At 41.3% G+C, this 16,977-nt stretch overlaps 2 protein-coding genes across 2 annotated transcripts in view; both read left to right on the plus strand.

Annotated features, from left to right (window-relative positions):
• The window catches only part of LOC135502837 (uncharacterized), a 31,055-nt gene extending 22,320 nt beyond the window's left edge, over window positions 1-8,735 (plus strand). Inside the window, exons 4-5 of the mRNA XM_064795943.1 lie at window positions 6,884-7,193; window positions 7,614-8,735. Of these exons, the coding sequence (XP_064652013.1) occupies window positions 6,884-7,193; window positions 7,614-7,693 (390 nt within the window). The 3' untranslated portion in view covers window positions 7,694-8,735. The remainder of the gene's footprint in view (window positions 1-6,883; window positions 7,194-7,613) is intronic.
• A 3,358-nt stretch (window positions 8,736-12,093) lies between these two features.
• On the plus strand, window positions 12,094-16,959 carry LOC135502965 (uncharacterized). Its single transcript, XM_064796194.1, has 4 exons — window positions 12,094-12,344; window positions 15,350-15,600; window positions 15,908-16,121; window positions 16,406-16,959. The coding sequence occupies exons 1-4, from the start codon at window positions 12,134-12,136 to the stop codon at window positions 16,477-16,479; spliced, it is 750 nt and encodes a 249-aa protein (XP_064652264.1). The 5' UTR covers window positions 12,094-12,133; the 3' UTR covers window positions 16,480-16,959.
• Window positions 16,960-16,977: the final 18 nt, after the last annotated feature.

Consider the following 16,977-nt stretch of genomic DNA (forward strand, 5'->3'; position numbering starts at 1 on the left):
ATTATCACGCGGTGGCCTTTGGACCCTACTAGTCTTAGACTGATATATATATTATGTCGTGACACTGGGTGCTCGCAGTCGAAACGGCACGCTGGCTACTGTGCCGAAAAGCACTGGGCACTCCCAGTCCAAAAAGAGCGCGCCTTGCTATCGCTACGCCATGAGACTGGTCTCCTTGCCATGGTAGGCAACCGTCTGGGAGAAGAAAACACTGATATGAATGATGTAAAACCCGTAAAAGTCTACCGAAGTCGGCAGGGTCTAGCTAAAAATCGGGACCCTACGCACCTATAGCTACTAAACAATGAGTACTGGACCCGGTCTAAAATGTACTGACTTGCATTTCATGACTGCTACCTTGTACCTTATTATTCGATTTCCAATTAGTCGCGTGTATCATAATTCATTCTTTCCACGTTATGTTGACTGTTATGGGTGTGTCTGGCTATGCATATCACCGCTGCGATATTGCTGCTATAGGTTATGGTCAGTTGAACAATTTGACAACCAGTTTGTAAAGTGTAGCATGAGGTTTGCAAGGTGATTTTAGTCTGAACGATTACGGAATTAATTACCATACCCGAGGAATGTGAACGTGTTTTTGTATGAACGCACATGAACGTACGGCATAACTCGATGTCACCAATGCGTGGAAGTCGAAAGTGTTTTGTGTAAACGCATATAAAGGATAACGGCGTGTACATTGTAACTACATGGAGAAATCACGAAAGCGTGGAGCCGTCTTGACCGCGGTTTGTTCGGCGATCTGGCAACCGATTTTCACTTGCTATCAAGTTTGAAAGCGTTTTTATGTGAACGAACCTGAAGGATTACGACATAACTATCAAAGCTGGACTGTAGAGTTGGTATAATTAGGCAACTATGTCAATCTTATGATTTTAAGAAATTGTTGTGGGAGAGTAATTTTGTCAAGCTTGGATTTGGACGATGGACTGCTTGACAACACAACCGCCCTATCAGGAAAAATATGCTAAAACATCATAATTTTTGTTCAAATACTTCTCTCGTGCAGGAATATCCTCGCTTTAGAAAAAAATGTATCTGTAAAAGATATTGGTTACATTAGCTGTTAATTAGCTAATTAACTACTGGTTACATCAAGATTGAATAGAGACTCCTACCTACTACATTGTATTTATTCTTGGTACACAATATTAATTAAGTCCCCAGTTTCCGTCAGGTGTCATATTACAATCCCGGATTACAATGTTCTCTGCCATACCATATTTGAGACACTTATGAGACGCAGCAAATTAGGACGAATAATTAGACGTGAATTGGATAACTCAATAACTGGTGTTTGAATGACGATGACGCATATGTTATCAAAGTGTACATAGAGAAATTATGTCACTTGACGACATGATGCTGCAAATTGAGAGGGTTCACAGTTGGGGAGGATTCGTGAAATTCGTTTCAAATCAGACTGTGTTGAGCAACGGTTATATATAGAGGAAGGTGTGGTATCCGAGTGTAATTCATCAACGGATCGGATGAGTTTGATCAGTTATTCTACGGACTCCGAAACCGGCCAAAATATCTCTCAACGGGAAGCCAAACGACCCCGACAAGAGAAAATCAGTGGAACACTGAAATAATTTGTTGAGTCTTCATGTATTATAATTTCTGTGGTAGCTCTCGGATAAGCTGTGATTAGATCATGCCTGCGCCACGAAACAACACAAGGAAGGAGCTGATTAAGTTCCTTGCACAAAAGGTAAAGTTTATTTTGTGACTCGCTCTACCAAAACTAGGCGCTTGTCGCATCTGAACTTGACAGGTTGATACGGACTTGTTGTTCATTTCCCTATTGCAGACATTTTGAGCGACAAGCGCCTAGTTTTGGTAGAGCGGGTCACATTTCTGTGTAATGCTCCACACCTTTAAGCCTTTCCATTGTAAGATTCTGAAGATATCAAATATAAAATTACGGCCAATTTTTCATGCCCATCTAATACATCGCGGCAAAAATTATATGTTTTTGATCGCGGCTCTGTATAACCATTGAAATTGTTTACGACACGCTATACATTACAGGGCGTGGTCCCCTTTAGTCAGATTTATAAACCGCATCATTTCCGCTTAATGAATTCTTTGAAGTGATGAATACAAAGTCCGTAATTTAATAGGAAAATGTTGCTCACAGCCTCTCGTCACGCCATCGCGCTTGTCTGTCAACTCTCGTCTGGTTGAGTGCAGATTACCGCCTTATTTCACGGGCTACGAATTTTATATAGTGCAGTCAGTATTGCATCAATGACAAAACACGAGTTGCTCTTTTTCCAATACTTTACCAGTCATCCTGAGGTTAGGTTTTTTTACTCCTACGTCATATTGAAATACCGTCTTGCGGAGTGAGACTACTGTTGCTAATGCCAGGATGCTCGCCAATCGGCGCTCAAGGCGTGGCAGTAGACAGCCCAATATTGCGCTACAAAAATCTACCGATTCGAGCACTAACCGGTGCATAAAACCCCACAAATATGTTGTTTGCACGAGAAGGTGATTGAGATTCGTCTATTTGCTATCGAAATAGTCATTGTTTTAGAATCTTGTCCGCAATTTTCGTAGGTGTTCTGCTGGTCCTGTGTAGTCTGACCGTTGGCAAAAAACGTACTTACTAAAAAGAACAAAACAGTCATGTTACCAATACTTTTGCAATGTAAATACCGTCAACGAGCTTATGCCGTTTGCTGCTTTGTCACGCAGTCATACTCCCGGTATAGTAATCATTATGAGTGGTAAAATACCACAAGTAATACATGTATTACTTTCATCAATTGTCTGATTAATTTCTGGTTTGCTCTGTGTTTTGGTAATAGTAGTGTTTGCCTAATTTCTGGTTTGCTCTGTGTTTTGGTAATAGTAGTGTTTGCCTTGTTGAAATCGCTCACCGGGCCTCTTGAGGATTTGACCTTGCAATGTTTTTCAAATCATCCGGTGTATGATATTGACCCTTTGTTCACATCATAGTAATATTTGATCAGCTAGCGAATGCTGGTTAACATCAAGGCCGATTTCATACTTTCAAATAAGCCGCGTGACGTTTGGCGTGGAAGCGTCGCAGGTTCATTCATTCTGAAAATTTACAGTCACTTGAGATTATTCCTTATTCCGATTTCGAATCTGTACTGCCTAATATAAGGTATGACTTCCGTGGCGGTCAGTACGATACAAATGGACTTTGACGGAATTCAGCTGCTTGATGCTATCAAAAGACAAAACCAAGTAAGTTTTATTTTGAAGAAAATTATATTTCGGGAGATTTTGTTCAGTATGCTTCATTACGTTATTAGCCATACCTCGCAGTTAAAAGAATTCAGTCTCAGCCCAATACACGGCCTATTGTCTTTTAACAAAGCCCGCTCGCACCTAGGCCTAAATTCCCATTGTTCTACTGTCTTATCAGGGAGTTATCAGGCCAAGCCTTGATGACATCGACCCCCTAAACAGCTTTCCTGGGAGTCGTTAGGCCTAAATAGGCTGGGAACGTAATGTTTGCGAAAGGAAGGAACACCGCCCTATTAGCGTGGTTTCTGTCCAGCAATGTGGACCCAAATCTGAGGCGCTTTGGCCACGGCAGGGAAAATATCCCTCTCGTTCCCCTCGGGGAATATTTTTCATGTATTCGGTTTATACTCTATTCCCTTTGCTTGATGATCTGAACACGTCGCAGTAAGTGGTCACCAGAGATACTGTCGTCAGAACAACGTATGGATTACTCAGTAATAAAAAAGTGTAGGCATTGAGCACGTACCACCCAATGGATCGCCAGCACTCGCTGATATTCGCTGAATAATTAAACATTATTATCCCCAAATGCTTTTAATTCGATTGGTTTTTTTATAACAGGGTCGTCCAACTGATTAAACAACTTCAAATACCAGTAGAATATCATCATGGATATGTTGAATGCATATATAATGCGCTCCGATCAAAATTTAGTACAGTTGTTGTTGTCGTCCCATTCGAGGGCCGTTCTTAAATCTTTTTCATAACCATTTTCGCAACTGGTATCCTTTAACTAGTGGCTTGAAAGGCCTACAGTATGCTGGTCTTTAAAATTTTGAAATTTGAAATCCAATTGCGTAAAAGCCTACTGAACATAAATTCAGCATTGCCGTTTTGTAGACATACATAAACATACTATGACTACCAAGTTTCAGCAAATTCGTATGCATGATAACTGCACTACGGCATTGTGTATCACTGCATTTCTATTTTCCTGGACACTTGTTATTACAAAATGCGTGCCCCTAAGGCGAGTTACCGTTGTTTTAGTCGTCTGTCAATATAAATTGGTAAGTATTATGCGTTCATTTATTAATTGTTCAGACTGTTGCTATACACTTGATATACACACCGGGCAACTAATACGTCACCCACTTGCTATTGTTTTTTTCTGTTAGTAGAAACTGGTTGGTATTTATATAACAATACATTCAGCAAATGGTGGTTGTTCAAGCGGTTACCATCATGTTACCAGTTAAGTTATACCATTGGACATGTACACGGCAGGATGCGAACACGTACTGCTTAAAGGGTGCGGCGTGTTCTTAATCACCGGTGGGGCAGCGGTAGGGGCAGCGGTAGCGCAGTGGAAGAGAGTCGGCCTCATGATCAGGAGGTCGTAGGTGCGACACCCGGCCGAGTCACTGCTTAGTTCCCCCACTGGTCGAGTTCAAGTGAGCGCCTTCTGGTTGCTCCTTGAAACCCCTGATTGATTTCTGTGGAGACCAGGGTAATAATATGATATCCCAAAGCGTTTTGGGCGAGAACTATAGTGTCACGGAATTGCGCTATATAAAAGACTCATTATCATTATTATTACACAAGGAAATTAGAAATGCAGTTATACACAATGCCATTGTCCATTTATTATGCAAACGAATGTGCTGAAACTTAGTAGGCCTATAAATAGTGTTTGATGTCGACACATTGGTAGTGCTAAAATTTATATTTAGTATACGCATTTACGTGAAAGGAAAATCTCAAATTCCGTCACAAATTTTATTTCATCGTACGTTTAATCAACGAGCAAATTCTGCTGCGCATTTTGTTATCGATGCATAGTAAGAACATAGCAACTTTTTCGAAATAGCATTCCGCGACGTTACTATTTATAGCTCACAAAGGTCATTTGAATAAGATATTGATGACGTTTTAGTCACGTGACAGCCGGACATCGACACTTATTTCTACGCATTTGAGCTTATTTCAAAGTCAATTATCTTTGACCCTGCATTGTTTTTAGCATGAATGATACCATAGAGTCAGAGAGAGAAATATTCAGAACAATTATGTAGTATTTCTAACACTCGGACATGTGCCAGATTGAATCTAACTGCCCTAGTTAGAAATCCTGAATCCATTACGAAACCGCATGTTTGTCCGACATTGCCTGTAATTCAGCGATGGGGAAATAGAGGGCAGCAGCTGCAGTGACCTCATTATCGCGGAATGCTATTCAGTTCTTGGCATTGGCACCTTAACTTCGCAGTTCTCAACTATCTCTGTACATTTCAAAGTAAATTATACTTCGGGGGATTTTGTTCACCATGCTGTTTGAATATCTGGTGAATTTTCCTTGCCTAGGCTTAGATCAGCGAGGGCTTGCCAATGTAAGGAATGAAGAAAAGTGCCTCGATGGAGTCAACTTGAGGTGGTCTGGCCGAATCCTTCTGAAATTTTTTTGACTGAGGCTGACTCCCTGTAGCATTACATACTGTGCGTTCGGTATGTGGACCAATCTTTTTATGATGATGCAAGAACGGTTGGTATAAAAATTCAGGTTGAAGGTTAACTTACAGGTAATGGTTTAGGTATAGGGTAAGTTTCCAACCTTCGAAATTTATAACAAATTGCAGGTGAACCTGTAACAAAAACCGCTGATACCAAACCGTTGCTGCAACATGCAAGACGAGGACAAAGGTGGTTTTTCCAAAAGTGGGTTCATTGTGTGACTGGTTGCGGTAGTGATGAAACCATCTTGACCCACTAGGGGTTAAGGTTGACCACATCGCATGCGAATTCGCATCTGGCATCTACACCAAAGCAGCGAAGTCCTACATGTCATATGGGCAAAGTCACTGGCGACCGTCCCGTTGATTGTTCAAGACGGAAATAAACACGATCATGGACCTGGTCGGGATTTAGTGCATCATAATAACAATGCATAGCCTTGCATTGTAAAGTCAGAGTGGAATGAAATATGGCTTGTTGACCCCAATAGGATGAATTGCGTCATTCTTACAGAGGCGGAAAAGGTGACTGGCGGTTGCACAGTTTTTATCAATGCCTCATTTCGTTGGTAATCCTGACTTTGACATATTATATATAAAAGGTTGGGAGGACCTGTATCTCTGGGCAAGTCAGACCTCCATAACCTTACAACTGGGTATTTGGTGTTTGTTTGCAACAATGCCAATGCAATCAGGAAATATGATTAACAATACTGCAGGATGCCTGTTTTATTCTGTCTGAATAGGTTCACCTGCAAAGACTGACTAGTTTGAGCTGTGCAAAGGATGTAGGGATGAACTAGCGATGGTAACCTGGTAGTGTACATTTTTATTATAAAGAACCTATAGGAGTATGAATGTGCCGAAAATAATAGTTGAGACTTATGGAAGTGGTGAACAAATGAGATCTTGTAAAGAGGTAAGCAAAGCATATTTGGAACTTGGGTCCTTCATTCTTCGCTTTTCAGAGATTGGCTAGCTGAGCAACTGGATGTTGCGGGCGTCTTGAAGGGACGAACATAGGCGTAGAGGCGGATGATGCACACGTGTCCCTCATGGAGGTTTTTCCTCGCACCTTTTTAAAAGTTAAAATGCTGATTTGAAGTCCTTTATCTTTGCAGGAAAACCAATCACAACAGGAGTACACGAATCCAGCCTACGATTCGAATGCAGCGTACGGATCGGAGGATTCGAAAATCTCGAATAACTCTATAGACAGTATGACCTCCAGTCGGTGGTCTCTCATACTGAGGCAGGTCATTGAGCAGGTGGATGACGATGACCTTCACCCCTACGGGAGGGGAGGAATTTATAAAAACATCATATATGGACGCAGGGTGAACAAGAGTTATGATCCGAGTAAAATGTTTGCCTGGTTGATATTTGTGGGACTTTTATTGATGTCAGCGGTGGCCATTATTTTTGTCGCAGGTGAGTGTAGTTCAAGGTTGATACCTTTTCCTGGCCGAGTTGAATTGACGATCCTGAATAATAATGAAGAAGGTTAATGGACTAGTGTTGTTATAAGAAGTACCACAGTGCTTACGTCCATGACGTACATGAACTTGTACATCGTATGTCCTCGGCAAACTTGGGCATCGTCGAAACAGGCTGCTTTAGGCCAGTACGTATTGTGCCCGGCAGATGCATAGTCCTTGTCTGAGTTTGTAGGCTTGCGAGAGTCGGTGAGGGATAAGTCGAGGACCCTCGATTTGAGCGGGTGTGCCTTTTCTGTTGATGATAAGCTTTGCTAGTGTGCTAAACCTAAGTTGTAGAATCACCGACTGTTCGGATTTTATGTAACAATTTTGATAACATTGGTCTTTTATCATGCCCTATAATTTCTTCCAGAGTCGTACTATGCCAAGGCGAGACAAGAAATGGCCAAACTTCCCGCCAATGATGTAAACACAACTATAAGCAATGGATAGCACATCGTTACGTTTTTTTCCGGAAATTTACTGTGTCAGGAATTTGGTCCGATCGAAGCGCCACCGTGCGGCCCGTGTTGTTCGCACTTCTGGTGAACAAACGCAAAACGCGCGGAATAAACAAGGAAAGTTGAAGAAAACCGTAAAGGCTGTGGTGTCGACGTTTTGGTTAAAGTGATGTAAGTCGGTTGGTAAAAAGTCCAAGTTTTCTTGGCAGTAATAGTGGTGCCACCTATACATCCTGTTAACTGAAAATATACCGTTTCGACCTCTTAAAGGTGTAGGTCGTCCGTTATCATTGTATACTGGTGGCTCAGGAAAATAGTTTTACCTTGGGGTCGATTGGCCTAATGCGGCATGGGCAAATGAACGTGTCCAGCGTTCTCTCACAAAAAAAACCCTATTTTTTTTGTTATTGAAAAGCCCTAGCATTTATCGAACTGCGGCTCCATCTGAATTGTCACGCGCGACGAAGTATGTTTTCAATCATCACTCGTGAGTACTTTACTCCGTCAATACATTGTGCCAACAAAAGGGGGCGATCGTGCCGGAGCAAGTTCGATTCCAGCTCATATCGATATCAACACCTATACATTACTTCGTACGATATCTCACAAACCCGTGCACCTAGAGCAATTCAAGGAATGCGCTTTCAGTATATTGTCAGCAATTTTGTTATATACATGTATCTCTATACAATCACCCTAATTAATGGGTTTTTTAAAGCTTGACAGCACGAAATAACACAAATTCAGAGGCAGTGCATGTTCGTATATATACCTCTATCCAACACACTGCAGCTTAGTGCCAGTATCGTAAATGCAGGAACAGGTGTACGATGCACTGATGTGCATTTTCGTCGTCTGGTTTGAGCATACCCTTTTTTATCGCGCTGGAAGATAGCGACAATATGGCATTAAACTCATCTTAAGCATTATATTCTTGATATAACTACAGAATTACCGACGGCTGTTCATTCCATACGTGCATGCTTCATGTTGTACTTGGACTATTGACACTTTTTAACAAAATAAAATGAAAATTCGACAAAGTATCCCGTTTTCTTCATTTTTGACCGAAACAAATGGACCCCGAGTGTAATTTACCCGTCCTTGCCAACTGCCCTCGGTGTGAAATACAATCTGTTATCTTCCTGGAACGTTTGTCGAAGAAAATGAACATTAAACGGTTACACCGTCACATGTAATTTGAATATATATTTATATGACATCAGATACGAACATTTGGATTGACCATGGGCCCTCGCCTGCCGACAGACATCCCTTGGCGCCAGGATAATGAAGGCAGCATTGGCCTCGTTGCCAAAAGCCAGCAGGGCACGTCCTTCAAAATGTCACCAGGCCTCTCAATCGTGTATATCCAATTTCTCCCAATTTCTCTAATCATCCAATCGATTATGGTCCACCGATTATTTTTCTGGGTTGATCTGTCTGCATAATTATATTGGCCTGACATTCAAATGAAATACAACGCAAAATAAAAGATAATTTAGATGTGGGCTAATTATCTGTTCGTCAAGCTGAAAAAAAATTGTTTCAATCTGTGGCACTAAAGTGCACATGTACATGTACATTTAAGTAAGTAGTGTGTGTTTTCAAAAATACGATTGCATGCAAAGGAAAACGTGGTTTCGGATGAAGCTCCACTCGTCGGTGTCGCAATCATCGGGCCCGACACTTTCTACCGTGGCATCGCACGGACAAATGGGCGGGTTGACTGTCTGTCTCCTTCAAAATTTTTGTCTCGCTTAGTTATTCTTCTCATATCATGGCACCAAGGCTAGATTAGGATGTGACACTGGCCTTTTAAGTCTGCTGATAGAATTTGTGCAATAAGCGTGGGATTTCAGAAACTAAACAATAATGTAAAATCTTCTCGGTGGAGATTTTTGATGAAGCTTTCCAAACACAACACGCCCCTTCTACAGATCCCTGGTAACCTATGGCTATTGATTTTTTAAATAAAAATCCCGATTATTATACATATGGCAGTACAAATGCCTTTAACTAGTCCTGCTCGTCAAGCCTAAAAGGAAGTCCTGTAAGTAGGCCCTAAGTGCGTCAATACAAACAACTTCAGTTGATGAAAAATAAATAGTATTTATGGTTTGATTATTTACGCGAACACTCCATCAACATTTTATCAATATGAAGTACCTATTGGGCAGATTGGAGTATTTTGAACGAGGGGAATTACGACCTCTGATGGAGGACGTCTAAATTAATAACGGTGGTCCGTCCGGCCACAACATCGCCGGTTTATTACCTATATGCAAAAAGCAAACGGAGTTTTGCGTGAAATTTGGAGATCATGGAATCATATCTTCAACATGTGAATGTACACAGTCTAAGTTTGCTTGAAATGGAACTATAAATAGCCTGCAAATGGAAAGTGCTATGCGAAGGAATCATGGGTTTATACTGTTCATTCAAAGAGAGTACTACCACCCACGAGCTTCAGGACGGCGCAGCCCATGTACCTCATCATAGCATATTTTTCCGAAAAAAACTTATTTACTGTCAGTAATTTTATCTGTTTGCATCCGTTGTGCACATTACTCAGTCTGAAACTAGGTTATTGCCCTGTAATTATCAACCAAGAGCAATTTTTGCGTCGGAAACACAAATCGTACCCTTGATTATTGATAAATATATACTTAAGAAATAATTCGCCACAGCCATTTTTATTACAACGAGCTAATAATATAATAAGACTTGTCAAATGATAAAAAAACTCAATCAAAAACAAAAATTGAAGTTGCGTGATATCATACTCCAATTTTAAAAATCATTGGGATATATGATGGATATAATCTGCATCCGGTGACCTTATAATTATGACATAGTTCACATTTTCAACTTTAAAATTTTGATTAATTACCTTTTTTGCAACCAGGCACGTTTTTACAGATTCGGCACTTTGATACTGATTTTACAACTGCGTTTTTGCTCACTTTGCTAATCAGCATAATAATCTCTAGACAGCAGAAGAGAGCATAAGTCCGATCATCAAAGAGTCTACGCCAACCAGCTGCTGTACGTCTTGTGATCCCATCTCCACGTATGCCTCGTCTTAGGCCAGCCCTTCCCCAGGTCCGAGGTCCTTAATCTCCAGATTCCCTGCTGTTCTCTGCCTTGGTTCCGTTTTCCCGGTGCGCAGAACATTGAGGGGAAGCCTGGATTTCTCCATCCTCGCCGGTAACATGGCCTAACCAATTCCATCTTCTTCGCTTCACTCCGGTGAAAATGTTGCAGGCGTTGGTCCTTCTGGCAAGCTCCTTGTTTGTGTTGTGCGTGCTCTTGCCAGCGCTCACCAAGATACTACTATTAAATCATACAGCGGCCTTCGAACCACCTAGGGGTGGTCGAGGCGGCTCTGATCTATCTCAACACTCCCAGAGATAGAGGTTACTGAACTTTTGACATTTGTGTCGGCCGAAAAAACACTGCCATGTTGATCAGCATAGAGAAGTACTGGTCGGACGATACTAATGTTACAAAGAATATATATTTACCCAGACATGTCAAATCATCATGACTAACTAACCATTTTTTAGATTTTTTTCTTTTGACTGACCAATTTCGTCTTGAAAACATAGCGTGCATATAGACCTTCAAACCAATCATTTCGATACCGTAATTGCAGCGAACTATCTATTTGTCGATTAGTCATTATCAGAGATTGGATTGGCCTCATGAGGCTAATGGCACGTTTCTTTGCTGTATATCATATTGTGAGGCCAAACCAAATATTTGTTTGGTTCACGATTATGCAATCATGGCCAACTGTCTTGATTGGAAGGATCCCCGCCCAAAAGAAAACGTCATGAAAGCCACCATCATCATCATCTTCATAACCAGGTTCCACTGGATATCACCAACGCCACGAAATGAATACACCAAACGTTGAATATATAATAGGCAAAGAATACCAACTGCCGTCAGCGTGACGCGCCCCTCCGACGACAGCCAATGCAGTTTAAAGTATAGAAAACTAGGCGAATACCGCGAATGAGCTAAAACGTTATCGGAAGAAAGAGTGTATAATTACGTTCTGGGCCCGGTGGTCACTCTAACGCCGGCGTGAACTAACTTGGCGTTAAGTCTAAGGGCTTATTCAGCTAGTTAAAGGAGGAAGCGAAGAAATTAAGTTAACGCTAGCGTTAGTGAAAAAAAGCCCAGGATAAGTCACGGTCCTGCTCGAAGCCATCTTTGTATGAAAAACCGATATATCTCATGCCCAGGTTGTCCCTTTAAAGGACATCGTATATAGTGAACCACGCGTCACAGAGGCCAGTACAACTTGGTACCAACTGGTCGGGCCCTAATAATTTCGAGGCCATCTCACGTGACATACTCTCGACGCGATTAAACAATCCGTTCACATCACTTGGTGCAGCAGGAGAGACAAGACGCAAAGATGCAGTGGCAGTTTATTTTCATGATTTTGGTGGGGACGCTGGTCTTCTGTGAAGGGAGTCCTGCGAAGAGGGATAACAGTGAGTCGTCTAGTTTGGAAGAGGATTCTAGCTACCAGTCTACTTCTGATGCGAGCTCGGTCCAGAGCTCGGACCAGAGCTCGGATACGAGCTCGGACACGAGCTCGGATGAATACAGTGATGAATATGAGGGTGAGGAACTTTTTTTTCCTGCTCCGCAGTCTGAATGCTAATCAGATGTAGCGATTTTCCCTTGGCATTGACTACAAAGAACCTGTAGAAACCCCATTCTTGATTGTCTAGCAAATAGTCGTAAGTCGGTTCCGTCATTTTGATAAAATGATGAAAATCGAAATTCACCTGCGTGATGGTTCCCAGGTTGTGGAACTCTCTCCCTGTCTCTTTGCGCGAGATTGCGGACACCAATGCATTCAAAAAACGCCTAAAAACACAGCTTTTTATAAAATGTTTTAGTAATGTCTAGTCAACTTTTTTATCAAAAATGTCAAAAATTGTATTTTATAATGTCTAGTCAACTTTTTTATCAAAAATGTCAAAAATTGTATTTTATAATGTACTAAAATCTACTTCTTCTATTTCTGTCACACTTATTTAACGTCTTTATATATATATTATCTGTTGTAAAGTGCTCAGGAAATGATTTTATTCGTTATTGTAGCACTCTAATTTAATAAATATTAGTATAGTATTATTATTACCTCTCAAGCCATAGCACGTCAATACCAAATGTCCTTAGCATGGAGTTCCTATGTACGCAGTGTTTGTCTCCTTGACACAATTTTTTCTACTTTGAAAAAATATCCTTCTTCACATTTTTCTCCTGTTTTGAAGACTTTCTATGTTTTGGTTCAACAGCCTCGGGAAAAAACTCAAAAGCTTTGGAGTTACTGGGTTTACTTAAACGTCTTCTCTGTACAAGCAAATTGGTATTTAAATATATATATACTATATGCATAATAGCAAGTTCAGAGTTTTAAAGTGATACTATGATGTGATTTACAACTTTGCAGAAATACGTCCGTTTTTAATTGTTGATCACAAATGTCAAGCTCAAATTTTCCATTTTTGATTAGATTTATTATAACATCGCTGAATGTGAACCACCGCGACCGCGAAAATGTTCATGTTGTGACGTCATCAACGAAAACGGCATCGAAGCGAGCCGTCCGGGCGGGATCAAACCATCAATTTCTAGAAAATGTGCATTTCGATTCGAAAACCTTGCCGATTTATGAGAAAATGACGTAGTCATTTGTCAAAAACAGCTAAAACATTATATGGTGAAATTTGACAGGAGTTACCCTTTAAGTTCATTCTTTATAATTAGGCTGTAGAATAATGTAGTAACTCCACCTCGTGCATGAGTCAAGTTTCTTCAGAATTTTGACTTGGGGGTTTTTTAAAAAATCTAAAATGGCTGTTTTCTAGTTTTTCTTGACTTTTCCGAACCCACTAGGCAAGTGGCCCAAGATTATAATTGGTGTAGGTCTCTCTGCAGGTCGTGGCTGGTGTGCCAATTAGAAACAGATAGATAGATAATTAAATGGGTGTAATGATAACAATGATGATAATATTTGATTTCTTATATTTTCCTTGTTTCCTGCTTTGAGCATGCTTTGGGCATACCATATTGATATCCCGATCTTCAAAGAAATCAATCAGGGGTTTCAAGGAGCAACCAGAAGTTTGAGTCGAACCCATGACCTTTTGATCATGGGGCCGACTCTCTTCCACTGCGCTACTGTTCGTGAATCAAACTGGATTACGAGTCTTTCGTCATCTTAAACACGGGGAAAAACTTGGTCCATTTAATACGTATCCATCTTTATGGAAGTGCCGGCAAAACACCGCATGGTCAATTAGGTATTTGATCACGACCTCGCCGCATAAAAAAGGATAAATTCCACATTGTCGCACATTAAAAACGACACACAACTTATTACCGAGACCTAAATAGTTAAATTATGGTTTTTGGCTAAGCAGTGATAGTCGAAATGTGTATCATTAATACATAATTACGCCCGAAAATCGTGAGAATAAGTCGGCCTAAATACGAAGTCCTAATTCCGAGATCGGTGATCGGTGGCATTACCTGAAATGTCAGCTCAGCGATATACATGTACTTGTATCTGTTTTTCGTAAAATGTCAGATGGAACTGAAAATAATGGAAAACACCATATCTTTCGGGTTCTCTTACGTGTATTCCGACATTTTTCGACTCAGAAAATTGAATGAAACCGACTCTAGATAGAATGAAGTCACAATACTACACTCCCGGTGTGACAGCGGATATAGTCCCCCTGGAGTCATAGTCCGGTAGCATTGTATTTGATCAATTAAGCAGCATGATCTATTGTACCGCTAACCCTAACCAAAACATTTAGCAATGCGGGCTATTGTTACACGGACTATCAGCCCTAGGACTACTATCCCTTGCACACCGGTCCGAGTTCAAATCGTTGTAGAGTAACTCCCCACTGTTGAGAGTTTATATAGTGCGAAATGCGCCTACTGGTATAGGACCAGTGTAATGCTTTTGAGTGTTTCTGTTTTTGAGTGTTTCCCCTCATTGTTTGGGAACGCTCAAAAATAGATCGACGAGTTTTTCTGTGTATCCCCCCTATTGAAAAGTCATGGTCTCTCTAGCTGCCTATTGTTTGGAAACACTGACACATGGGAAACAACCACAGATGTTACACCGGTGTAGAAGTTTAAAATGTCCTAGGATAGAATGACCGGGAAACAAAGGATTCTATTATGCGCTTCAATCTCTGAGCTATTGACCGTCAGGGTCTCAATAGAACCATAATGCAGAGTACAATAGGGCCGGACATTTTTTCCAGGGGGCATTTGTTACTGTTACACAGGTGTAAAAGGAATGGACGTCCTAGGAATGCAGGACCCCGTACAATAGCTGTGTATTGTCAACGAATGTGTTTGATGGTTTGGTTAGGGTTAGCTACATAATCTTCAACAAAGGAACTCGGCGACTCTATTCACTTTAACAAAAGGACCGGACTTCGATTCCGGGGGGACTTGCATTTCTTTTACACCGGCTTGGCCTAGTCTGTCACACGACAATCAGTGAGAAAGCTTTATACCATTTAACAATGTAGAACACTTTCATTCACCTTCCCACTTCTGCACCAGCCCGTAAGTTTAATATCTCCTTCAGATGTTCCTGACGATGTCAAAATCGCATACTGCCGCAACACCTACACTGAGGTGTTGGAGAGCAGAGACCTCACCAAGAACCTCCCCGAGGTCAAGATCTTCACGGACCCTGCCGGAATAGGCAACCCACAGGACGTGGGCATTGACCGACCGGGCTGGGAGGCGCCCGTTGCCGCAGAAGGCGAAAATGGTCCATCCATAATTCTCAACTTCACCACCTTCGCAACGGAGAGTCCGCCATTCGTCGAGAAGGTAAAATCAAGATTTCCATTTACAGTAGTGAATTCGAAATAGTCAAATCTAAAAAGTTCTAAATTATGTACATCAGCAACAATGTGGTGATTCAAATTATTATGGGTCGACGGAAACACGCAATGGTCTATCTGGAATCCTTTTTCGACCGGTAAAAAATGAGAGGCGAAAGCTTGGGAACTAGTCAAAGTAGCCCGCGCAGGGAGAATTACACTGTATAGCAGCATTTATAATTAGAGTTTAAAGGTTTGATACATTCTAATGTTTTCTGCGTTGATAACTTTCCTCCTCCATTTTCTTTCACAAGCTCATCGTCAGCGCAAACGCCATGACCAATGTTGAGATCCAGAATGTTGGAGGAGCGGGCTTCGTGACTCCTCAAGGCGGGAAATGGTTTGAGGGTGTTGGGACGTTTGATCCACCTCTCAAGCCACAACTGCTGAAGATCACCATGGAGGAACCGTTTGTAGACTCGGAGACGGAGACCAACCTCAATTTGGCTGTGTATGCTTGCTACCCGGGTAAGTATTCACTTACATTCTCGTGTGGGCCCTGCCACACCCGCGCAGACGGCGCTGTACCAACCAACTGGGTACCAGGCGCGCTGGTCTCCGCCACGACTCAACTTACATATAGGAAGACAGCTCCACAATCTCAGGCAGCATGCTCACCAAATCACAAAAAAATAAGAGCTAATAACGAGCGAAGGTATTCTCGACACAATATTTAAAAAACATCTTATTTTCTTCATCTGCTTGACTGTGGTAGTCGAACAAATATTTTATAAAGCGTTGCTTTTTTTCAGATCAAATTATAGACCCATTATCATCATCATCATCATCATCATCATCATCATCATCATCATCCGAGGAGGACTAATAAAAGCAGGGACTCATTATGAAGATTCGCGGTCAGCTCCAGGAGACATTTCTTCCAATGAATCGATATTTGCCAAGTCAAACGAAGTAGCGTGACAGGCTACTTGCAAGAGATTGTGTGGTTTCTCATAAACAGTCTTAGAAGGACCAAAAATATTGAAGTACAAGTTTTCGTAGTAATGATGCTTTCTGTAGACTTCAAGGAATTAAAGTGGTACATTTATAGTCCATTGTAGAAAACAGCTGGCAGTACAGATTAATGCACATGGGCTACCGGACCTTTACCATCTTACCTTGTACCATTGACCACAGGCGTCGCCACTTTGACTAGAACTTGAAATTCTAAAGCAGTCAGAACGCTTCAAAGGTGTGGGTCTGTTCTTTCTTTTCCAGAGAACAGCCCCCATGTTATAAATGGACTTTCTGGACCTATGACGTCTCTGTCGATATTACAAATAAATTCATACTTACATTTACTCAATCGTCGTTCTCTGGCTTA

The sequence above is a fragment of the Lineus longissimus genome, chromosome 19 (assembly GCF_910592395.1).
Source record: "Lineus longissimus chromosome 19, tnLinLong1.2, whole genome shotgun sequence".
Taxonomy (NCBI): domain Eukaryota; kingdom Metazoa; phylum Nemertea; class Pilidiophora; order Heteronemertea; family Lineidae; genus Lineus; species Lineus longissimus.